A 26,417-nucleotide genomic window follows, 5' to 3' on the forward strand; every position below is an offset into this window, starting at 1 on the left:
TCCTGTGTCTCGTTGCACGTCCTCTTCCGAATCCACCGGTGTCCGTTACGCTTCCCATACACAGTGTCTGCACGCTTGTGACATCACACACGCGCCACGCCGGCCCGAGTGTATAGGGAAAAGCGGGGAATTTGAGGACGGACACAGGACAGGTAATGTATAAATGCAAATATCATGAGTCAAGTTAGATAAGGACAGATAAATCATGAGTGGCTTTAATGGACCTGATCCCCGAACTTTGAATGGCCCAACAGGATGCTTGACAGGCAGCCTATTGGGCCAAAGTGCGAGGATCACATGCATTAAAGCCAGTGGACCCGCTGGGGCTCAGTGGAGTGGCCGAAGGTTGCGAGTAAGTAACCAGCGCACGCTACACTGCACTACTGCGCGTAGTGTGCGCATAACTCACTCCTCATTAAGCTGCGCTACTTTAGGCCCCCATTGGCCTCAATTCTGGTAGCTATGCGAGGTAAATATTTTTTGGTAAGTAAAATACCTTCCTTTTCATGAGGTAAAACATGAGGTAAATACATAAAGTGTGGTAAACCGTGTGGTACTTCAGCGGTAAGCATGCAGTAAATAAATAATAGTCTTTAATTGTCTTCCATAAGTTAGGATAATCTCTGGAAGATTTTTTTTGTTTGGGAGGGGGGGGGGGGGGGGGTAGGTGCATTTGAATATGTAGCAACCTATGAAAAGTAGACTTATAGGCATCCGTTATAAAAAAAAAAAAAAAAATCCAGTAAATATTTGGAGTTTTATTTCTACTATTCTTTTCTATTACAGAGCCTGAATAAGAATGACACTAAAACAGCAATAGGAACACTACTAAAAACTGCAAAATGCATACAAATTGACTTTACCTCCAGGTACAGGCAGGTCTTAAACTGATCGGTAAATTATGTGCTAACATGCCCCCTAATTTCCATGAGAATAGCTATTTTCGGTAAAATTTATGCAAATTACCTCACAAATTACTTCATAAATTTACCTCATGAGGTAAAACATGACTAAAACCTACCAGAATTGCTAAATGTCATTACCTCATGGAGGTAAATTATCTCACATGAGGTAGTTTGTTTGATAACCCTACCAGAATTGATGCCATTAATTGTGTGTAAAATGTGAGTGGCAGGGGGAGAGAAAAAGAACAAACGTATCCATGAAATACATATATTCGTCTTAAAGCTAAGGGAGCACTGGATTTCTCTTTTTTTTTTTTTTTTTTTTTTTTTAAACAAACCTCCCCATAAGTGGGATTCATAATTGTGTGTCCTGTAGGGGGAGCACCAGTAATTACCGACGGAGAGAGCTGCTCCTCTGGCCCCCCCACCTTTATGACATGCACCATCTTCTTTTTGCGCATGTGCCGCAATGCATGCCGGGAGATGTAGTCCCTAGATGCAAGTACAGCTCTGTACACGCATCCATGGACTACAACTCCTAGAATGCGTTGCGGCACGCACACCTGACCTTGCTGGGAATTACAATTGGCGGCAGAGGCTGATAATTCGGTGAAGAAGTTGGAGCAGGTCGTTCAGGTGGGGGACTAGAGGAGCAGCACCCCTCCTTTGCAGGAGAGCTTTCGCTTGTGCACTGCTTCATACAGGTACACCACTCCTGCTCCAGACATGGCAACAAGTCAACAATAGAAGGAACACTGTAGGTTTCAACTTGCATTCTGGATTATTACAGATTAATCAGCACGTGTTTTAGGCCTTGACCTTCCATAAGGGCAAGGCCCGAAACGTGTTATGTGCTGAATTGTTGCCAGTATGCAGTAGTATGAAGTGACTCGTGCACGGAGAGGAGCACGGCCATGAGAAGATAGTTGACAAGTGCTTGTCAAATAAGTTCGGAGGGTTCTAGCGCTGGATCGGCGAGGTCAAGGAGGATGGGGAATTATGTCTATATGACTATCGATTATGTAGAGGTTTACCTCTACTGTGGTAACTGACTTTTTTGGGATCATAGATGCTCATTAAAGAAAGGAACGGTATTTTGGAGACAGGATCATTATTTGAAAAAAAAAGACCATTGACAATATGCTATGCCCTATGGGTTAATATCCAACTAATAAAATACTGTGTTTCCCCTAAAGTAAGACATCCCCTGAGAATAAGCCCTAGCAGGAAATTTATAGCATGCTTGAAATATAAGACATCCCCCGAATGTAAGCTCTAGGAGCAGCCCACATGACACCAGCAAGTCACGCTCCATACAAAGCCTGGATACAGGAGAGCAGCAGTATAATGCGAGTTCTACAGTCCTGTATATGTGTCAGGCAGTTTGTGTTTTTGTTGGAGCCAGCCCTCCTGATCGGTCATGATAAGCATCAGCAGCACTTCACCTCTTCCCAGGACACACAGCTTATCCTATCATAGCTCTGGGAAGCCTGACAGAGTTCTCTGCCTGCAAGAAATAGACTCTTACCCACATGACCAGCAGAATCAATTTCTTGTAAGTGAGAGCCAATATCTGCAAACCACAAGCTCTGTGTATGCTGCTTGTGTCTCAGTAGGGCATGCAGTATATATATTTTGTATAGGAAAACTACCAGGGTTTCCCCCAAAAATAAGACATCCTCTGAAAATAAGCCCTAGCACATCTTTTGGAGCAAAAATTAATAAGACAGTGTCTTATTTTTCGGGGAAACACGGTACCAGCAGTAAAGATGTCGCCACGTGATAAATGTCAGAATGTAAATCAAGGAGAGGAAAGATTTTACAATGAGCAAAGACTGACTAAATCATTTATCCATAATTATTGTAAAAAGTAAGCACTTTTTTTCATTACATTGTTTTCATTGGAGTTCCTCTTTAAGTATTGGGGTTATAGGATATATTCAGAATAAGAATCATTTATTTCGCCAAGTACAAACAGGGAGTTGTACTCGGAATTGGTTTTGGCCCATTTAGGTTCTGGAAGGATGGGGTGGGGATAATGTACAAGAGCCAAGGCTGCCATACTACGGCGCCACCAGTCGCACTTGGCAATCATCTGTTATCCCTAAGGAGACATGTGGGGGGCAGAGGGAGGCAAAGGTTCAGCAGTGATGACCTAGTTCTTCATGAAGGGAAACCTGCGGTGATGGCCGACGTTGCTGAGGATCCCGATTGCTAACATCTGGCAGCTGAAGAGGTGCTGTAGTATACATTTCTGTGGTGGACCCGACTCCTGGAAGGCATTCAGCAGAGCTGGTCAAGATAGTTTACCTGTCACAGAAGCTTCTGGCTGTGGCAACCTTTACTTCTGGTTTAGTGGCTGGCATCATGGAGAGGCTGAACTAGAGGTGTCCCTGCTGCAGTGGAGCAGCAGCAGCCAATGGATGGAGCCAGCATCCAGTGAGGCCAAAGGTTTCCCAATCAGTGCGGTGTCTTCCTACCTCATTGCAGCCCTGATCTCCTGGGTAGCAGCGGTGGACTCCACAAGGCCTGTAGCTGCACAGACAACAGACCCAGGCAGCGGCAAGGTGGAAAAACTGCAGGTCCCGAACTCCCAACGACCCGCAACAGCGTCCCAGGCTACCCCGTACCACACCACACCTTCGGGGGGGGGGGGGGGGGGTGTAAATCAAGGTGAATTGGTAGGGAAAAGGCAGAAGCCTGTGGCCATGGCTGCCAATTAAGGCACCATTAATGTATGCATGCATGCATATAAATGCTTCCCCCATTTAACATGTTGCAGAGACTTTAATTTCAATTCATTTTAAACTGGAAGTGAAATATATGTATGGAGTACAACCACAATCATAACTTGTTAGACTACCGGATTCCATGCTCTGTCGTTGTTTAGCAATACTGAATGAAGGCAACTTCTTACACCATAGGAGGCTCATACTTATCTTTGATTCCTACGGGAGAAAAACGCCTTACAAATGTTTTGTCGTTATCTGCAAGTTTCCTCACAAGTGCTTGGAGACGCTGGAGCCTACACAGATGTCATGGTGTCCTCCTCTACACCTAGACATCACCTCTTCCTTTCACAGATGTAGTACTGAGCGATACAAACCATCTAAACTTGACCACCAATCAGGGCTACTAGCTATATAAATCAAGTGAGACCCGACTGTTAGCTGGTCATCCATGAGCAGTGGCTAAAGATACAAGGAGTGTGCACCATTCTTGGGCCCTGTAAGAAACAAGCTAAATTGTCAGCTGGGATAAGGCAGTCATGTCACACCTACTCCATTGTCAGCCTCTTGGAAAATATGCTCACCAACAGAAAGAGGAGGAAAAGCTGACATTCTGTCATTTTCAGTGCCCTGGGGAAAGTATTTTTCGCAGTAAAGAAGCCCAGGCTCCGTTACAGCTCCATCTTTCATAGTCCACAGATGGAGGAAGAGGACAGTGATGTGAGTACCAAGGACAAGGAAGTGGAGGAGGCCACTCAAGACACATTCCATCCAGTGTCTGTGGATGGAAGGGGTAGGAAGAGGAAATGGTGGTGCTTCCTGGCCCACGGGAATCTGGGTCCTGGTCATAGACTTCAGTAGTCACCTTTAATCACACACATCTTTACGCTGAGAAACTTCTAGAAGGACCCTCCTGAAAAGCCCACAGAATGTAATTACTAATTGACAGGCACACAGCCCGTTCCACGCCACAAGGACAAGATTTAAAAAAACTCACCTCAGTTGAGGAGAAGGTCACCTCAGTCACTGTGAGAAGGTGATTGTGCAGAGGCTTCCCCTATGTCAAAAGCTACAACTTTCAAAGCTCTATAGCCTATGACAGCTAAGCAGAAAGACCAGACACAACAGTCATTCCACAGCTGAACCAGGCTTGGACCTCAGAGGACTTCAGCACCCTTCACTGCACAGGCCTTACAGACTTCACTGCATAGAACTGCCAATTTCCTAACATAAAACATTTACTCGAGTTCTGTCCCAGTGCCTGTGTGTTCTGCAGCCTCCCAAATGTATTACAAATCTAAGGAGGACCTCTCCCATTGCTGCTGCTCCATGCAGCCTGCCAAATGTATTACTAATCCAAGGAGGACATTTAGAAAAGTGTCACCTCTGTTCCCCTGTGTCAGTGTCCCCCTCTGTCTTCCCCAAGTAGGACCTCTCATAGACAGGGGAGCTGCTAAGGATTTTGTGGCCCCAAGCGGCACATAATTATAACTGGTCATTGTGTTTCTTTTGGTTCATGTATTAGCCCCAGGCCAGGGTAGGTAGCATTTTTCTTATTAGACTCCAGTCTCTTCACTGCCTCCCAAATTATCTACACTGTCCGCTGCCCTAGCAGAATCCTGTCATGCTCTGCTCATCCCCTTCTGCTCCACCATCTTAGAGCTACCAGGATGTCTCCAGACTGCATGACACCAACAAATAGATGGAAATGAAAAGAAAAGCAGCATGACCCAGGGAAGCAAACACTCACACTCCACAAGCACTTATACACTCCTCCTACCCAAAACCCCTCCCACGTCCCCTGCATCATAGCAACTCCCAGCAGGGAAGGACAGTCACACACCGGAAGAACTTATAGGCTCCTTCTACCCTAAACCCCTTCCACATCTCCTGCATCACTGCAGCTCCACACAGGGAAAAGGACATTTACACGCTGCAAGCACTATTAGACAACTCCTACCCTAAAGCCCTCCCACATCTCCTGCATCATACCAGCTTCCAGCAAGGAAGAGGACATTCACATGCTGCAAGCATTTATAGGCTCCTCCTTCCCTAACCCCTCTCCCATGTCTCCTGCATCATGACAGTTTAAGCCAAAAAGCAGACATTCAAACCCCATAAGCACTTATAGACTCCTCCTACTCTAAACCCCTCCCACATCATAGCAGCTTCCAGCAGGGAAGAGGGCATTCACACACTGGCTCTTCCCTCGTGCTCCCTGAAATTACATCTCCATTGGGGGATAGTGGCCATGTATGATACGGGTCCTTTGGATAATGGCAGGGGGTTTGTTGGCCATGTATGAGAAGGACTTTCGGATAACAACTGGGGATAGAGAATAAGCAGCAGACGGTGATATAGGTAGGTGTTTATTAGAAAATCATCCATCAGAAAATCATCCATAATCTTGGTCACTAAGCAGCTTTGATCATCATGGTGGAAGGCCAGCCTCGTCACTCATGATGTATAGGGAAGTAACCTCTGACAGCCATTGGTCAGGACTTCTTCAAGCGTTGCAGCTCCCAATTGGTTCCAGGGCCGAGTCTCAACTCCATGTGGTGAAACTGTTGGAGACAACCATGCAGACTGGTCAGAGCGTTAATTGAGGAAAACATACAGGCCAGTCATACATGGAGAAAAGAACAAGAGATGATGCTCCTACACAAACTCCTACACATGCTGCACACACTGCCCCGCCCTTCACCTCCAACAGGTGCTGTATGTTCCTTCTCTAACTTCAACACAAACTGCCCCGTCCTTTAACTCCAACACATGCTGCACATTCCTCCACCACATCCTGCCCCTCCCTTCAACTTCAACACATGCTACACCCTTCTCCTCCAACTCAACCTGCATACTCTTTCTGCAACTCCAATAAATAGCACATGCCTCCACAGCTCAGACCTCGAACACTAATGACTCCGATAATCACTGGTCCCCGTCCAATGACTCCAATGCTCGCTGCTCTCCTATCCAATGACTCCAATGCTTGCCACTCCATGGGCCAATGACTTTAAAGAGAATCTATGTTGTTAAAATCGCACAAAAGTAAACATACCAGTGCATTAGGGGACATATATTACCCTCTGTCACAATTTCGCCACTCCCCGCCGCATTAAAAGTAGTCAAAAACACTTTTACAAAGTTTATAAACAAACAAAATGGCCACCAAAACAGGAAGTAGGTTGATTTACATGTACAGTATGTCCACACATAGAAAATACATCCATACACAAGCAGGCTGTATACAGCCTTCCTTCTGAATCTCAAGAGATCACTTGTGTATTTACATTCTGTCCCCCTGCAGCTCTCATCCACTGAATACTAGTGACAGGCTGTGAGGCTGATCATTTCTTCCTGCAGACAGCTCTGCCCTGTCTGTAATTCCTCAGTATGTGTCAGCCAGCTCCTTTCACAGCCTATTAGAGGAGGATTTTTATCCAGCTCTCTTCTCTCACTGATAAGAGAGCAGAGACGCTGCTGGCTTATGTAAATAACACACACGCTGGAGTTTGCATAGAGGGGCCTGGAGAGGGGTGTGCATAACAGATCAGCATGGAAGAGTTGGCAGCCTTCCAGACACAGGGCGACAAGTCCGACAGGGGAAAGATACATTGATTTATTACAGAGTCGGTGATAGAAGAAAGTGCTGCAGTAAGCCAGAGCACATTAGAACAGGTTTAGGAACTTGTAGGATGGTAGAAAACAGGATGAAATTTTTGTTACAGAGTCTCTTTAACACTCGCTGGTACCCCATCCAATGACACAGACACTCACCGTTACCCGATCCAAATACTCTGATGCTTGCTGCTCTCCCAGCCAATGACTCACTCACCCCTCCTTATTACTCCAACAATTCTGCTGCACTGCACTTACTCCTACATCATCCATGCTTCTTCAAGTACAGACTCAGGCAGCTCACATTCAGTTCATACACACGGCTTACACATACATTTGAATCTAGTATCAACGAATTGCATTGATTATTAGTGTGGCACGCTCGCCCACCAACAATGATACTGGATCATCCACGGACACACCACACTTCACTGGCACATGGCTCTCACCTCCTGCAGGCTCCGTCTGTGGCCAACACTGATCATGGTCATCCCCATCTGTGTACAGCGCGAATACAGCTCCATCTCCGCAGCTTCACCGAGGGCACTGCTCGCCTCATCCAGCACTGTCAGGGAAGAAAAAAACCCAGTACATCGTCACCTGGAAGACACCCTTTACAGCCGTCCCTCTACCTGGAAGTCTGGAATCCCAACCTGTTAAGGCTGCAAAGAAAGCCACGCAGAAGGCTGCTAAGAAAGCCACGCAGAAGGCTGCTAAGAAAGCCACGCAGAAGGCTGCTAAGAAAGCCACGCAGAAGGCTGCTAAGAAAGCCACGCAGAAGGCTGCTAAGAAAGCCACGCAGAAGGCTGCTAAGAAAGCCACGCAGAAGGCTGCTAAGAAAGCCACGCAGAAGGCTGCTAAGAAAGCCACGCAGAAGGCTGCTAAGAAAGCCACGCAGAAGGCTGCTAAGAAAGCCACGCAGAAGGTTGCTAAGAAAGCCACGCGGAAGGCAGCATGGAAAGACACATAGAAAGTCCTCCATGATGCTTTCCACATAACCACGTGGAAAGTTGTGTAGGAAGACACCTGATAGAATGCATGAAAAGGCACGTAGAAGGCCGCGTGGGAAGACGCACAGACGGCCGCGTGGGAAGACATGTGGAAGGGCTACAGGAAGGACTGCACGCAGCCTGATGCTCACCTGCATATTTGGGCTGTAAATAAAAGAGACGAGAAAAGCCCAAACGCTGCGTCTCTCCTGGCGACAAAACCTCCAACCTGGGAAAATAAAAAAGGTTTCTGAAGACTTCACAAAAAATAAAATAAATGCAGCCCCCTCCCCCTTATTAACTCCTTGTGTCTCACACAGGCTGCTATTGCATAGGAAAATCAAAGCCAGCAAGCTCCACCGCAGTCACATGGGTAGGTGGTCTGTCATTTACTGACTTTTCAAGAGAGTTGTAGCTGCATTCCCTGAAATCCCCCGCACACAACACACTCAGCTATTACACCCCACACATTGCTTCCCATGCACTCCGCTACTGCCTCCCATGTACTTGGCCACCAACACACTCTGCCTTCTACGCAATTCACCAAGGCATCCCATTCAATCTGCCACAGCATCCCACTACTGCCAACCATGCATTTCACTGCATCCCTTTGCATGCCGATCCCCCCCCCCAATCCAACACTGTATCCCACGCAATCCACCACTGCATTCCACATCTCATCCCATGCAATGCATACATTTGTTGTGGCCACCCATCATTTTGACGCAGGGTAAGCCAGATGACGGCTCACCTTGCTGCTCCACAAATTCCGGGTGGCCCTAATTACTATTCGTCCTCTGAGTCGTAGCAACTCGGAGGGAGAAAGAATCTGTAGTCCGTCAACTCAGGCGCTACATGGCGTGCTGTGCGACAAGAAGCCCTGCCTCGCCATGCAACCCACCACTGTTTGCCATGCAATCCACCAATAAATCCTATGTAATTCCCTGCATCCCACCACTACTTGCCATGCAATCCACCACTGAATCCTATGTAATCCCCTCCATCCCACCACTACTTGCCATGCAATCCACCACTGAACCCTATGTAATCCTATGCATCCCACCACTACTTGCCATGCAATCCACCACTGAACCCTATGTAATCCTATGCATCCCACTGCTACTTGCCATGCAATCCACCACTGAACCCTATGTAATCCTATGCATCCCACTGCTACTTGCCATGCAACGCACCACTGAATCCCACACAATCCCCCTCTGCATCCTACCACGGCATAACACACAATCCACTGCTCTATCCTACCACTACATACCACGCAATGCAATCCATCCCACGCAATCTGCCATTGAATTTAACACAATCAGCCACTGCATCCCACACAATCCAACACTACATAGCAGGCAATCCCTTCCATCCCCTCCCACAATCCACCACTGCATCCCACACATTCCACCACTGCATAACAGTCAAGCCCCTGCATGCCACGCAGTCCACCACTGTATCCTACCACTGCATCTCGGCCGCAATCCACCACTCCACCCACAATCGCCTACACCTACCGCATGCTATGTACTGATATACCACCAGACAGACACACACACACACACACACACACACACACACACACACACACACACACACAATGCCCCACCAGACAAACACAACTCACACATTTATCTTCTACTACCAGATATACACACACGACGGCCTCACCAGTTCCATTCAACTGCCTGATCCAGACCTCCCGTCCTGCTCGGCAGAGATCCCTAGAACAAAGAGGACAACATGCAGGTCATTCCATGCTTAACATGTGCACCCCAGCATTACCGCCACCCCAACACTGCAAGCACTCCACTTCCCCAGCACTGAATACTTAAGAAGAGACGAGACTATTGGAGACATATCTTACCAGGCCTGCCAGCTCAAGAGATCTGAGGACTCTGTCATCATCGGCTCGACCTGCGAGACAGGAGACACAGCTGAGTCAGCACTTCAAACAACCCTCTGTACCACCTTCACATAAATATAAACTGCAAAGCATCACATCTGAAAATCCGCCATCAGTCAGCAGCCCCCCAATGTCCGCAAACTGGTGACTGGACACAAGTATCTGCCGGGAGTAAAGAGGTCAGCTGACTAGGAAAGCTGTCTTCAGAGAGTCAGGTGGAAGCACATTAGAAGACATTTTCAGAGAAGACGGTACCATCAATGTAATTTTCCGCTCTTTGTATTGAGAAAGTGGAATGTACATGGCAGCGTTTTGGAGTGATGACAATAGCTCCTTTCTCAAGCCTTTCCAGCTCCCTACTGATATCAGACACAGGTTGTCCCTTATACAGTATACAGAAGCACCAAATAAACCAATAGGCAATCAGCATTATGTCAGCTGATCACTGACATCAGGTTACAACAGGCGGACTAAATAGAAAACTTGTGGCTTAAAAATTTAAATGCACATACTGCTGACCAATCACAGCTCGCCTTATGCTGTAAAAGGTCATGGTGGGAGGGGTGGTGACTTGTCACTGTCTTAAGTCATGGTGGGAGGGTTAATACAGCGCTACATTACAACAACCCTCCCTTACACTATCCAGCCATTACCAGTGGCTGGATAGTGTATTGGTTAAGAGCTCTGCCTCTGACACAGGAGACCACGAGTTGGAATCTCAGCCCTTCCTGTTCAGTAAGGCCCCTTTTACACTTAATCAGTTGCTCTCACAACTGAAAGAAAACGGATTTTCAAAGTAATGTCGATGTTTTCCTATGGCACAGTTCCCACTCTACGTGTTTTAAAGAACAAGCGACACCCATGCTAACCTAGAAATAAAAAACACATATATAAGTAGATAAATACTACTTCTACTTACATAACAGATGTATTGTGCTATCCACGTAATGATTTCTGTGAATTTTATAAAGGAAAAGCAGAAAATCCTATTCTAGGCAGTGGCCATCTTGCCAAGCTAATGCTGACATCATATCCTTCCTGACTCTTGTTTCCCCCCCTCCCTTCTCTTGCTCATTGTGTATTCATTAGCTGCCCTCCTCCCAGAGTCTTCAGACACTCCCACTGAGGTGTATACTAACAACTGCACTGTCTATTTTTTTTATTTACACATCCAATCACTGAGTCACCTCAGCCTTGCTTGTAAACACAAGTAATCAGAGGGTGTTTCTGATAAGCAGCTAAATAGGGAAATAAATAAATGGAAGAGGAGGAATATATTATAGATAAAAAGAATTCCCAGCATTTAACTCTTTGGCACTAGGACCAGTGCTCCTAAAGTATGTGATAACTACAAACCATAACAGCAGAAAAAGTTTTGCAAGTTTTGAATGCAGGATTAGCATCTTTATCACTTAATACACTGAGACCAGTTGTTGTTGAAATTAGATTTTTATGGTGACAATACAGCTTTAACTGAAAGCCTTTTCACAATGCACTGCTGTGGGAAAAACATGTACCAATACATACCAGCGCAATGGGCCCGAAGCCAGCACCTATTCACTAAGGAAATCTTGGGTGAAACCCCCTAGCACTGCAACTGCCTATAGAGCGCGTCCTAGTGGTTGCAGCTCTGGCGCTTTGAGTCCGCCAGGAGAAGGCACAATATAAATGTTCTGTGTCCTGTCTTTTCCCATAATACATTGACAACTCACACTACCACCCATATCACATTGCAGAAAGACATCTCTCCAACATTTCCTGTGAGATTATGTGTCTCCACCCCAAACAGATGGTTCAATCTGTGCAAAAATGGACTACATGAAGACTCTGGCCTTCACATGTCCACACTGATGACTGCAGACCATCAGCCACAAAGAGCTTTATTCATGCAATGTCTGGTTCAGCCCTATCGTGAAAAGGAAATCCTATGTGCCATTCCTGGTGGCACAGACCGAGAGTGACAACTTCACAAAAAGCCTCTCACCAGAACTGGGGTAAATCTCCTTCAGGGGGTAAATCACCTGGAAAACAAACAAGAGGCAAATGTGTCAGAAGAGCACAAGGTACCATCACACCCAGGTCACGTTCCTCTACAAGTCATGTAGGATCACTAAAGTATCCACTCACCTGCTGTCTCAAGGTCCCATCACTTAGGAACGGTTTCTGTGGAAGAAACAGAACACCGCGTGGACCAAACGGAGTCAACACTGACACTCGACCTAAGTAAGCAAACAAAAGAATGAGAACAGGCCAGAAGAAAAAAAATTAACAGAAAAAGAAGATGGAGGTTGACGTCTGCAAGATACAGCTAAGTCAGAAGAATGAACGGTGTCGTGGAAGCCAAGACTGAGGTGTGGCTACAGTTTAGGTAGGAGATGCAGACCACAGAGTCAAACAGTGGACATAATTCCTCAACATCTTTTGCTATGATCAGATGTGAGGTTGCCTTTGTTAGAGATCTAGCTGTAGTACAACTTACCCCACAACATTGTTTATCCTATCACTAAATGACTAAGGGCAAATTAGCACCATTCTCATTCATTTTGCTTCCCACTGTCTGGTGTCACTCCCTCATCTGTCAGGATGTTTGGAAAGGCCCATTTACGATTCCGCCGAAATTCCGATTTCTGCCAATGCCTTTTTCCATTAGGCAATTTGAAAAACGTAAATTGAGAAAAATGGAAAATAAGTCTTTGATTGGTCTAAAATGACCATGGTGATCCAATTTTTGCTGAAACATTCTGCATTCGCTGATTGGTCCAATGCTTCTGAATTCTGTGATTGGAAATGCGGAAATGTTAAATTCGATTGAGCTACCCTAGTCAGGACTAGTAGGACAGTAAGCCCTGCCATTCCTTCCTGCCTGGATTCCTATCCTCCTGTTCAGTGGGGAGATCTCAAGGGTCATGACCTGAAGACTACCAGTCAGCAAAGTAGTCCACTGCCCACTAGGGGTGGTGGTCCATCATCCCTTGTGGAGTGCTCTCATGAAGACCCGTGGCCACTTAGACTCCATGGCCTGGAAAGGCCATGCAGACCACCAACGTGAAGATCAACAGGTCATTGCCTAAGCGTGATGCAGCACACACCGACAACCACTGATCTTACAGGAGTACCCACCGTCTACCCCACCTCTCTCCACAAAAGAGACCCTATCGCTTTACAAGAGATTGCAAAGCGTCCACAATTCCCAAACTGTGTAAAGGTACGTACACACAGCAAACTTTTTTGACCAACTTGTCGTTTGCATGCCAAGTTGGACGTGTGTACGCGTTGTCGAGCGACTGATAACAGCCGCTTTGCACAATTCGCTTAGAGAATCCGACCATCTGTCGTTCAAAGGACTGTCAGGTCCTTACGGGTGTACAAACGACTTCTAGTCATTTGTCCAACTAATAGACGTTCAAACATACAGTCGTTTGATCAGTCATTTAATCTAGTCCATTGTCTCAGCCACTTTGTTGTTCAGCGTGTACATGACGTTTGAACAACTTGTTGTTTGCACTTCAAGTCGTTCAAACGACCAGTTTAAATGACAATCAGGCGTAAAGTTGGACGTGTGTACGCACCTTGCTTTTTTAAAGTTTTTATTTTTACTGTAAATGCGATTCCAGGAGAGATCACTATTTCGCTCTGTAGCATTAAATGCGATCGCTCTGGGATCACTTGCAAAATGCTGTATAAAAGGAGTTTGCGATCGCTCCTCAATCACAACGCTGCAACAGGAATCATTCCAACTGGGTTCCACTGTTGCAGCGGTTTGCTGGTCATTGGTGATTTGCAAGTGCTGCAAAAGTATTGCCAGTGGGTCTCTGGCTTTAGTGTGGTGGTTGTGGGCACGAGCAGGTACAGCTGTGTCAGTTGTGTGCCTAGATGCATTCATGCCATGTATAATTACAACCGGGGACCAGTATATAGGATACCTCCTCCACACTTCTCTTGCTTTAGCAATGCCTGTATGTAGGTTACTCCTGTCAAAGTTAATTTGAGATTGGAAGACATGGACAAGGGAGAGACTAAACAGACATCAGTGCTGTACAGTCACTACATTCTCACACACACACACACACACACACACACACACTACAGTCACTACATATTCACAAGCATACTACAGTCACTACATACATACATACACACACACACACACACACACACACACACACACACACACACTACAGTCACTACATATACACACACACACTACAGTCACTACATGCATACATACACACACTACAGCCACTACATACATATATATACACACACACACACACACACACACACACACACACACACACACACACACACACTACAGTCACTATATTCTCACAGAAACACACACACACACACACACACACACACACACTACAGTCACTACATGCATACATACATACATACATACATACACTACAGCCACTACATACATACACACACACACACACTACAGTCATTATATTATCACAGAAACACACACACACACACACACACACACACACACACACACACACACACACACACACACACACACTGCTGGTACCATGCTTGGTCTTCCAGAGTCCAGCCAGGATTCGCAGAATGGAGGATTTGCCGCTGCCAGTCTCCCCACTGATCAGCAGATTACTTCCCTCCGCCACCGTCAGGTTGAGCTCCCGTACGAGTGTGCACTCTGATCCTGGCGCTGTTATGGTTACATTATCTACAATGAAGACTGGTTCACCAAGCTTCAGCATCTCCTCTGCAGACCTGTCACTGAAAACAGGGCAAGCATTAAAAATAAGAAACTCCCCTGCTTCCTGACAATATGCCCACAAAGCACCACCTGGGACAGAAAACCCTTCCTTCACCTTCACCCAAACCTTACCCAACTCTCACTGCAGTCCAGCATCTAAATAGTGAGAGGGGAACTCTGACCAGAACTTCACCCACCTCCATCTTATACCTGACTAGAGCTCCACGGCAAGCCTGGTGCAACATGTCATTTACCCTTCCAACTGTATCTATATTACACTGCCTCTTCTATCATAAGCCTGAGATCACCAGCGAGGCCCCTCCCTTCTGCCGTATACACAGGAACATATGTATGATGTAAATCAGTGTTCCCTAACCCTGTCCTCAAGGCCCACCAACAGTGCATGTTTTGTATAAATCCACACAGGGAGTTGCTCTGCTGCAACACTAATTACCCCACCTGTGATTGTGTATGGTTTCCTGCAAAATCATGCACTGTAGGTGGTCCTGGAAGACAGGGCTGGGGAACTCATGAGGCAGGGCAAAGCTCAGCATCCAATACACTGACCGCCATGGCCGGTTCTATACTTTTTGCCGCCTGAGGCAAACTTGTGAGGATGCCCCCCCAATGGGTAGTATAATTGCCCTACGCAGTATAGGTAGCAGCAAGGAAGGGGAGACAGCGGGCACAGCAGGGGGACAGCGAGGGAGCATAATGACTCACCTACTTCCTGGATCCTGCGCTGCGTTCCACCGCTCACGTCACTTCCTGCAATACCGCCCACTGTACTTCAGTGGGCGGTGCCCGAAACTTCCACTGCCTGAGGAACCTGCCTCACCCCGCCTCATGTGCGGTCTGGGGCTGCTGATCACAGCCAGTCCGGTCAAGTGTGAGAATACTGTCACGCAGAACAGCGATTGTCGACTACAATCCAAGGGCCAGGGTGATTTTTTTTTTCCAAACCACAGGTGCAAAGGATGCTGGGGGATTGATGTCCTAACACCAGCCCCCATGTACATGTGATCTAATCCAGGCAGGCAGACAGACATCTGAGATAAGAATTATAGCAAATAGATAGGATGAGACAGGCTGCAGCACTTCTGTCTCTCCTCTCACACTGTGAAGAGAGAAGTAATTTGATCCAGGCAGGCAGAGAGCAGGGGAGGGAGGGGCAGGGGAGGGCACCAGGCTGGAGGGGAAGACACAATGCCGTGAGTGTATTTTACCAAGACTTCAGCATGAGGAGAAAGAAGGAAGTGCTGCTACAGATATAAATGTGAGTGTTTTATCCACTACGATGTAACAGATGTAAACTTCATATGTTTATTCAACTGTACACAGTGCATAGACTACATATATGTTTTGCTAGTCAAACCTTGGCCATGAGGTGCTCTTTAAACTGACGTGGAATTTTCACTGGTCATTAATATACAGTTATATTTTACATGCAAGTAGCGAAGGCCAAAATATGACATATTAAGATATTCTATGAATCAAACCTTTCAGAAAGACTGTTAAAGAGAATATGTACTCTAAAATTCTTACAATAAAAAGCATACCATTCTATTCATTATGTTCTCCTGGGCCCCTCTGTGCTGTTTCTGCCACTCTCTGCTGCAATCCTGGCTTGTAATTGCCAGTTTTAGGCAGGGTTTACAAACAAAAGACAGCTGTTACCAGAATGTGATAGGCTCAGAGGAGCTCAGTCTGTGACTCATACAGAGCCTGCAGGGGACCTGGAGAGGGTGTGTATAGCTTCTATCACAAGCAGAGCTGCACATTCCAGCCTGAGTGCCTGAGCCTGGACAAGGCCGTCAGGGGAAAGAAGATTCGATTATATAACAGAGATAATACAGCCACTGTGCAACTAGGAAAGGCTGCAGTAAGACACACCACATTAGAACAGGTATAGGAACTTATAGGATAGAAGAAAAAAGGCTGACAATTTTGTTAGAGTCTCTTTAAAAGGAAGTCTGGCCAGCAGCCCCCCCAAAAAATGTTACAAAATTCCACCCTGAAGTAAGCTGGAACTCCTAACTGCATGGACGTTTGACTTGTATGGTCACAAATAAAGTATTATTTTGCATGTAATCCTTTTTATTCTAATCAGTCTCTACATTGTTCATTTTGGCTGGGAAAAGGTACTGCAGCTAGTGTAACTCCATACCTTTCCTCTTCAGTATGAGAATACTACTGACATCTAGTAGCTGGGAAGAGGTACTGCAGCCAGTGTGACTCCATACATTTCCGCTCCAGTATGAGAATACTACTGACATCTAGTAGCTGGGAAAAGGTACTGCAGCCAGTGTGACTCCATACCTTTCCGCTCCAGTAGAACACTATTGACATTTAGTGGCTGAGAAGAGGTACTTCAGACAGTATGACCTCATGCCTATCCTCTCTAACATATCACCACTAACATTCAGTGGCTGGGAAAAAGTACTACAGGCAGTGGGACCACATACCTTTCCTCTCCAGTATTAGAATACCGCTGACACATTGTGGCTGGGAAAGGGTACTGCAAGTGATTCCAGAATGATCAGTATATGAACTTAAAGGGGAACTGAAGTAAGAGGTATACAGAGGCTGCCATATTGATTTCCTTTTAAGCAATACCAGTTGCCTGGCAGCCCTGCTGGTCTATTTCTCTGCAGTAGTATCTGAATAACATCAGAAACAAGCATGCAGCTAGTCTTGTCAGATCTGACTTTAAAGTCCGAAACAACTGATCTGCTGCATGCTTGTTCAGGGGCTATGGCTAATAGTATTAGAGGCAGAGGATCAGCAGGGCTGCCAGGCAACTGGTATTGCATAAAAGGAAATAAACATGGCAGCCTCCATATACCTCTCTCTTCAGTTCCCCTTTAATCTTGGAGGAACAGAGAGCGCCCCTGCCCCTGTATTCTAGTGGAATACACCTCCCGCTCCCCCATGTGCTGTAGAGGACTACGTATAAAAGGAGTCCAGAGTGATGTATCCCTAGTTGGAGATATACAAGAAGTATTTACTAAGGTAAAGCAGAATGCATCACACAATTCATGTTGCTGTCAGCATCAAATAACATGAACACGCCTCTACTCACTGGTCGTCCTCTCCCTCCAGACACGCAGCATCTTCCTCCTGTATAATCTCCTTCATCACTTCCGCCAGCTCCCCAATCCTGAGAAGACACGCATCTGGGACATCATCATCAATGCTCAGAGCTCCACCCATCCATTCACCTGATTATAGTTCAACCCCTCCCATTCCCTCCAAGTACCTGACTATAGCTCCCTTCCCTCCAATCCACACTGTACCTGAATAAGGCTACACCCCCTCCTATCTACACTGTGTACCTGGCCAGAGCTCCACTCCCTCCATGCACCCAACTATAGCTCCACCCCCTAACACCGTGTGCATGGCTAGAGCTCCACCCCTTCCATTCTCCCTATGTTCCTGACTATAGCTCCCTTCCCTCCACACTGTACCTGAATAAGGCTACACCCCCTCCTATCTACACTGTGTACCTGGCCAGAGCTCAACTCCCTCCATGTACCCAACTATAGCTCCACCCCCTCCCATTCCCTCCACATACCTGACTATAGCTCCCTTCCCTCCAATCCTATCTACACTGTGTACCTGGCCAGAGCTCCACTCCCTCCATGTACCCAACTATAGCTCCACCTCCTCCCACCGTGTGCCTGGCTAGAGCTCCACCCCTTCCATTCTCCCTATGTTCCTCACTAAAGCTCCACCCCCTCCTATCTACACCGCGTACCTGGCCAGAGCTCCACCCTCCTCTGTCCACATTGTGTACCAAACTCTCGCTCCACACCCTCCTATCCATGCCATGTGCCTGGCTAGAGCGCCACCTCTTCCATTCTCCCCATGTATCTGGCCAGATCTCCACCCCTTCCATTCACATTGGATACAGTCAGAGATCTACCCCCTGCCTTCCACACTGTGTACTTGGTCAGAGCTCCACCCACTTCCATCCATGCTGTGTACCTGGCCAGTGCTCCATCCCCTAACATCAACATGTGTACCTGGCAAGAGCTCCACCCCTTCCACCAATGCTGTGTACTTAGTCAGAGCTCCACTCCTCCCATCCACCCTGAGTACATGGCAAGAGCTCCACCCCCTTCCATCCATGCGGTGTACCTGGCCAGAGTTCCAACCCCATCTATCACCTACATCTCTCAGGCCAGAGCTCCACCCCCTACTATCACCACGGTGTATGAGGTCAGAGCTCCACCCCCTTCCATACACACTGTGTACCTAGCAAAAGCTCCAATCCCTTCCATCCACACAGTGTACCAGGTCAGAGCTCCACCCCTTCCTATGATACTCACCGGTGGGTGTAGCCAGCCACGTCACAGAGGCTGCTGGATAAGTCAATGATCCGAGTGAAGCAGTTCACAAGGTAGATGGAAACAAAGGCATTCTATAAGAGATGATTTAGGAATTAGCAGAAGGAAATAGAAGTTAGCGGGGAGGGGGGGGCAGTGGGAGTCAGTGGGCCGTGGGAAAGGTTGCAGAATTCCAGTCACCTTACTGATGAGTTCGCTGAGTTCAGCAGCGCTGAGGTCATTATACACTCCGGAGAAGATGGGAATTGCAATTATCATGTAACTCATAATTCCTCCAACATAATCAAACACGTTTGTTCCTACTGCCGGGAAGAGACAATATGTCAGAAAGTGATCACCATCACTGACTCTCTAACCCAACAGTCCCATCCCCCTATCTCCCCCTGCAGTCCATTACCCCACCCCAATCAACCTACTCCATCCCGCAAGCCCCTCCCACCCATTTCATGCTGGCCGGCCCCAAACCCCATTCTCCAACCTCACCCCGCCCCCTCATTCCCCTAACCTCACCCTGCAGTCCATTCTCCCCAACCAACTAACTTCATCCCGCAAGACCCTCCCACCCATCTCATGTTACCCAGCCCCCAACCTCATCCAGCCCTTCCCCTAATCCCCCTACCTCACCCTGAGGCCTGCCCCTTCCCTCCCCCTACCTTACCTCAAAGTCCCGTCCCTCCAACCCATCCTGCAGTCCCCCCCATCTCCTGCTGAACCCACTACCTCACCCCTCAGCTGCTCCGCCCCACCTGATACATATGATCCAGCCGCTGTTTATTTGGGTGCAGGAAGGAGCCAAGCAATGGCCCTCCCTGTGCTATGTAATCTTCCTCACCTCCCTCTACCTCACCACACAGCCCCTCCTCCTTTCCCCTACTCACAGTACAGCCACAGTTCCCGATACATGAGCTCCTTCTGTGTGGCGATTAGGTTTTGCAGGCGGCGCTCGGTTCTCTCTTGCTCCACACTCCCAGCCCTGCAACAGCAATACGTTGCATGAGACTAATGCACTCAGTACCTTTCATCCCAAACACCTGAGGCGTAACGGCCCCTCCCACATCCACATACAGTGTAATGGTCCCTCCCACAACAGAGTACAGAGTAATAGCTCCTCTTACAGCCTCTGAATGGTGTTATGGCTCCACCAGTAGCCTTGCGTATAGTTTAATAGCCCCTCCCCACAGTGTAATGGGGGCCTGACTCTGATGTGGGAGGGGCCTGACTGATGTGGGAGGGGCCACTACACTTTTGGGGATTTAGGGAGGGGCTCCCTATATCCCCAAAAGTGTAGTGGCCCCTCCCACAACATCAGAGTACAATGTAACGGCACCTCCCAAAGCCTTGTGTAAAGTGCAATGCCCCACCCACCTCCTACACCCTCATGAACAGTGTAATGGCCCTATCACTATCTCAAATAAAACGTTTTGCCACCCCCCCTTACAATAAAGACTGCAGTGTACTAGCCCCTCCCAAAAGCCTAAATACAGTTTAATGGCTCCTCCCATAAACAGCCCCAAATACAGTGTAATGGCTGCTCTCATAGTTAGAAGATGTGCAATGTCATTACTCCACCCACTATCCTGAATAGTACAAAGTAATGCCCCACCCCAAATTTTGACATGTATAATGTATTTACTCATCTCACTATCCTGAGAATTAAACCATCCAAACAAACCTGGTGAAAGCTGCGGCCTCTGCGTTCACACGGATCTGTACGTGCTTAAACCTGAGAAAAAGAGAAAAAGTCACATGACCGGCAGCATTACTTCTCCCTCACCAGAGTCGCACGGCCAGCAACCACCAACCCAAACTCCCATCGTCAACTACTAATCCTACCACCAACCCAAACTCCAATCCTCAACTACTAATCCTTCTACCAACCCAAACTCCCATCCTCAACTACTAATCCTTCTGCCAACCCAAACTCCCATCCTCAACTACTAATCCTTCTACCAACCCAAACTCCCATTGTCAACTACTAATCCTTCTGCTAACCCAAACTCCCATCGTCAACTACTAATCCTACCATCAACCCAAACTCCCATCCTCAACTACTAATCCTACCACCAACCCAAACCTTCATCCTCAACTACTAATCCTACCACCAACCCAAACTCCCATCCTCAACTACTAATCCTACCACCAACCCAAACTCCCATCCTAAACTACTAATCCTTCCACCAACCCAAACCCTCATCCTCAACTACTAATCCTACCACCAACCCAAACTCCCATCCTCAACCACTAATCCTACCACCAACCCAAACCCTCATCCTCAACTACTAATCCTACCACCAACCCAAACTCCCATCCTCAACTACTAATCCTTCCACCACCCCAAACTCCCATCCTCAACTACTAATCCTTCTACCAACCCAAACTCCCATCCTCAACTACTAATCCTTCTGCCAACCCAAACTCCCATCCTCAACTACTAATCCTTCTACCAACCCAAACTCCCATCCTCAACTACTAATCCTTCTGCCAACCCAAACTCCCATCCTCAACTACTAATCCTTCTGCCAACCCAAACTCCCATCGTCAACTACTAATCCTACCATCAACCCAAACTCCCATCCTCAACTACTAATCCTACCACCAACCCAAACTCTCATCCTCAACTACTAATCCTACCACCAACCCAAACTCCCATCCTCAACTACTAATCCTTCTGCCAACCCAAACTCCCATCCTCAACTACTAATCCTTCTACCAACCCAAACTCCCATCCTCAACTACTAATCCTTCTACCAACCCAAACTCCCATTGTCAACTACTAATCCTTTTGCTAACCCAAACTCCCATCGTCAACTACTAATCCTACCATCAACCCAAACTCCCATCCTCAACTACTAATCCTACCATCAACCCAAACTCCCATCCTCAACTACTAATCCTACCACCAACCCAAACCCTCATCCTCAACTACTAATCCTACCACCAACCCAAACTCCCATCCTCAACTACTAATCCTACCACCAACCCAAACTCCCATCCTCAACTACTAATCCTACCACCAACCCAAACTCCCATCGTAAACTACTAATCCTTCCACCAACCCAAACCCTCATCCTCAACTACTAATCCTACCACCAACCCAAACTCCAATCCTCAACTACTAATCCTACCACCAACCCAAACCCTCATCCTCAACTACTAATCCTACCACCAACCCAAACTCCCATCCTCAACTACTAATCCTTCCACCACCCCAAACTCCCATTCTCAGCTACTAATCTTTCTACCAACCCAAACTCCCATCGTAAACTACTAATCCTACCACCAACCCAAACTCCCATCGTAAACTACTAATCCTTCCACCAACCCAAACCCTCATCCTCAACTACTAATCCTACCACCAACCCAAACCCTCATCCTCAACTACTAATCCTACCACCAACCCAAACTCCCATCCTCAACTACTAATCCTTCCACCACCCCAAACTCCCATCCTCAACTACTAATCCTTCTACCAACCCAAACTCCCATCCTCAACTACTAATCCTACCACCAACCCAAACCCTCATCCTCAACTACTAATCCTACCACCAACCCAAACTCCCATCCTCAACTACTAATCCTTCTACCAACCCAAACTCCCATCCTCAACTACTAATCCTTCTGCCAACCCAAACGCCCATCGTCAACTACTAATCCTACCATCAACCCAAACTCCCATCCTCAACTACTAATCCTACCACCAACCCAAACCCTCATCCTCAACTACTAATCCTACCACCAACCCAAACTCCCATACTCAACTACTAATCCTACCACCAACCCGAACTCCCATTGTAAACTACTAATCCTTCCACCAACCCAAACCCTCATCCTCCTCCCCCACGGACATACACAGTGCAACCCATCACACTCACCGGAAATCTCCCTCCAGCTTCTCCTGCTCAACTAGCTTCGGAATGACTGGACCCATCAGAAGTTTGTTCAGCACAGATCCAACCAAAAAATATCCAAAGATGAAAACTGGACCCATCCAACCTGTGCTGAAAACGTGTAAAAGCGGTTGTTACATGATGAAGTAAACAACAAGTGTCAGCGCCAAGGCAGAAGGCGACCGCAGCCGAGAAGGACAATGTCCAAAAGTCCACACAAGAAATGAATATATAAAGTCAGCGCAGGTCTATAGTAATACAGCTTTCGTCATTTTCTGGTATACAGGATCTTCGAACAAAAAGGTAAAGAAGCAAGGCTTACCAGATTCCAACAATCCACATTATAAGGTTGTAAACGAGTTTGATAGATGGTCCGCAGAACTTTCAAATGGTGTCGTTTCACCAGCGATGTTGCACACCACAGATTCCTCCGGAATATATTAGATATCCTGAGATCGCAGAGACTCACCAAAGGGGAGTCCAGTAGGATAGTGACATGAAAGAGATGTACGGCACATCTAAGTGTAAACCGTCTTTATTACATAACAAGTAAAACAATTTAAAAGCAAGGATAAAAGAAACTCACATACGGGGCCCGTGCACTGGGAACCCCGAAAAAGTAGCGCGCATAAAATGGTCAATAGAAGACCTCAAATAAAATGGTGCCGCCATTGGGAAGGCGACAGGCGGCACCATTTTATTTGAGGTCGCGGGAAGGCGACAGGCGGCACCATTTTATTTGAGGTCTTCTATTGACCATTTTATGCGCGCTACTTTTCGGGGTTCCCAGTGCACGGGCCCCGCATGTGAGTTTCTTTTATCCTTGCTTTTAAATTGTTTTACTTGTTATGTAATAAAGACGGTTTACACTTAGATGTGCCGTACATCTCTTTCATGTCACTATCCTACTGGACTCCTCTTTGGCGAGTCTCTGCGACCTCAGGATATCTAATATGTTCCGGAGGAATCTGTGGTGTGCAACATCGCTGGTGAAACGACACCATTTGAAAGTTCTGCGGACCACCTATCAAACTCGTTTACAACCTTATAATGTGGGTTGTTAGAATCTGGTAAGCCTTGCTTCTCTACCTTTTTGTTCGAAGATCCTGTATACCAGAAAATGACGAAAGCTGTATTACTATAGACCTGCGCTGACTTTATATATTCGTTACATGATGAAGTGCTGAATGTTTCTATAGATTCATCATTATTTTAGAACGTTACTACATAGTATTAAGTGTAGAGTTGTATCCGAGAAAGACTCCATGGACCATATGTAGAAAACTGTTTCTCCTAGGTGACATTTTCACACCTTGCCAATAAAATGCATTTTAAGCCACCAGCGAACAAGAAAATACTCGGAATCATTTTGACAGTACCTTTTCATCTACTTTTTGGTACATTTTTAATTCCAAAGTGCTGAAAAGTTATATTAAAGGGGCACTATAGTGACATTTAGGCTACTGGGATAAGGCCCCTTTCATACTGGCAAATGATTGGCGGTTAATTCACTGCCTGCCAGCTACTCTCCTGCACAAGGCGGGTGCTTATTAGTGCTTTGTACAGGCACTAGACAGGTGTCCCCCCCACAGAGTCAGATCTGAGCACGGCCACAGCCATGCACAGATTCCAGGGCCGGCGCTTCCATAGAGGTAAAGGGGGCAAGTACCCCAAAGGTGTGTGTCCCCTCCAACTATGGTGACTCCATACACGCCTGCAGGAAATGAGTAAGAGGCACTGTGGGGATTAGTCTGGAGCATAGAGCATGGTGCTGCCTCCCGCGTCCTGCCTGGATTAGGTACGACCCCAATGTGTGTACATTCTGGATTTGTAAGGGAAAAAAGGAGGGGAATAATGGGGTCCCAAACTATGCTTTTGGGGACATATGATGGACACCTAATGATTTTGTTTGGCTGGGTGTGTGGTGGGAGGGATTCTGAGAGTCAACCTGGAGGCTGCGGGGAAGAGGGGCATTGCTAGGGCGGCCTGCCCAAGTTATGTTTGCTCCAGGGCCCCATTGTAGCTAGAACCGGTCCTGACAGACTCAACATGTTGCGGTCCTCTGCCGCCCTTAACACCACCACGTGTCAGCGCTCAACACGCATGGGGTTATGTCCACTGCTGTTCAGTCGGGCTGTGCAGCTCATATCTCTCCTCTCCATGCTGTTACAAAAAACAGTTCTCGTAATGTAAGCTCATCAGCAAGTCTGTAATGTGCTGTCGAATGTCTTTGGTAAATTAACAGGCAGCTTAACAGACAATACTTAATATGTCGTTTCTCTTCCTATTTGCAACATGCTACTAAGGTTATCACAGTATCCTAAATTTCACTTTAGTGCCCCTTTAAATAGAAGTTAAAAATGATTTCCTAGGGGAAAATTTAAGAGAAAATGCTGGAGGCCGAATTATTGTGTTCTAAAAGTAACTTCAGCTACGTCTTCTGTTGGCGCCAAAGTTACTCCCTGTGAGCTGCTATAGCCGTAATTCCTATTACGGTCTATGGTGGCTCCGGCTGCGCCCAAGTCTCCGTTTCTGTGCCTGTGTAGAGGGAGATCCATTTTTGCAATGCCTGCCACTACCCCTCCGTGTATGTGGCTCTACGTGCGGTCCGTGAAGTCCCGATACGCCTGGACCGTCCATTCAGTTTCTCAAAATGGATCCCCCGGAACGCACATGGATCTGTTTTGAAACTGTTGCTATGAAGACTGCTGCTATTTTTAATATTGGTATCCATGGCTCCGTTTTTGATCCGGGCCAAAAAACGGAGCCACGGATATGTTTTTAAAATAACTGTGAAGCTACTCTCAGACTGTAATGTTGGGAATACACGGTACGTTTTTGCCACATTTAGATGTCTCGATTGATCATTTCCGACATGTCCGATCTCCCGCCTGATCGATTCCGCGCTCCATACCGCATGGGGGACAATAGAAAAAGATAAGGAAAACGAGCAGAAGAGAATCGCCCACGGTATTGAGCGGGGAATCGATCGGGCAGCAGAATCGAGTCACAGAAACGTACCGTGTATTCCCAGCATAACCCGCTCTTCACCTCAGCAGCATAAACCCCTTCCCTATTCTCTAGCACTACAGTTGTCAGCAGGGAAGCCAGACAATGAGACATTGTCTATCCTCCATCCGTCCATCCTCAGAGACTCAGAAGGGCAGACACCCCACCTCGGGGATCCCCAACCTGTGGTCCGCGGCCCACTGGTGGTCCGCGAAACGCTCCCAGTTGGGCCGCAGGACTGTCCTCTTCAACCCCCCTCCCGCCCGTCCCCCGTTGTTATTACCTTAGCAGCG

The 26,417-nt window shown here is 47.1% G+C and overlaps 1 protein-coding gene across 2 annotated transcripts in view; it reads right to left on the bottom strand.

The window, feature by feature from the left end:
* Window positions 1-5,990: 5,990 nt before the first annotated feature.
* The window catches only part of ABCD4 (ATP binding cassette subfamily D member 4), a 29,912-nt gene continuing 9,485 nt past the window's right edge, over window positions 5,991-26,417 (bottom strand). For both annotated transcript variants that reach the window (XM_068252209.1, XM_068252211.1), the window contains 14 exons: window positions 23,101-23,226; window positions 20,901-20,951; window positions 20,107-20,201; window positions 19,409-19,530; window positions 19,211-19,302; window positions 17,962-18,039; window positions 14,688-14,899; window positions 12,278-12,369; window positions 12,135-12,171; window positions 10,112-10,161; window positions 9,916-9,968; window positions 8,394-8,470; window positions 7,702-7,817; window positions 5,991-6,198 (listed from right to left, as the gene is read on the bottom strand). In XM_068252209.1, the coding sequence (XP_068108310.1) occupies window positions 6,130-6,198; window positions 7,702-7,817; window positions 8,394-8,470; window positions 9,916-9,968; window positions 10,112-10,161; window positions 12,135-12,171; window positions 12,278-12,369; window positions 14,688-14,899; window positions 17,962-18,039; window positions 19,211-19,302; window positions 19,409-19,530; window positions 20,107-20,201; window positions 20,901-20,951; window positions 23,101-23,226 (1,270 nt within the window). In that variant the 3' untranslated portion in view covers window positions 5,991-6,129. The remainder of the gene's footprint in view (window positions 6,199-7,701; window positions 7,818-8,393; window positions 8,471-9,915; window positions 9,969-10,111; window positions 10,162-12,134; window positions 12,172-12,277; window positions 12,370-14,687; window positions 14,900-17,961; window positions 18,040-19,210; window positions 19,303-19,408; window positions 19,531-20,106; window positions 20,202-20,900; window positions 20,952-23,100; window positions 23,227-26,417) is intronic.

This window comes from Hyperolius riggenbachi, chromosome 9 (genome assembly GCF_040937935.1).
Source record: "Hyperolius riggenbachi isolate aHypRig1 chromosome 9, aHypRig1.pri, whole genome shotgun sequence".
Lineage (NCBI taxonomy): Eukaryota > Metazoa > Chordata > Amphibia > Anura > Hyperoliidae > Hyperolius > Hyperolius riggenbachi.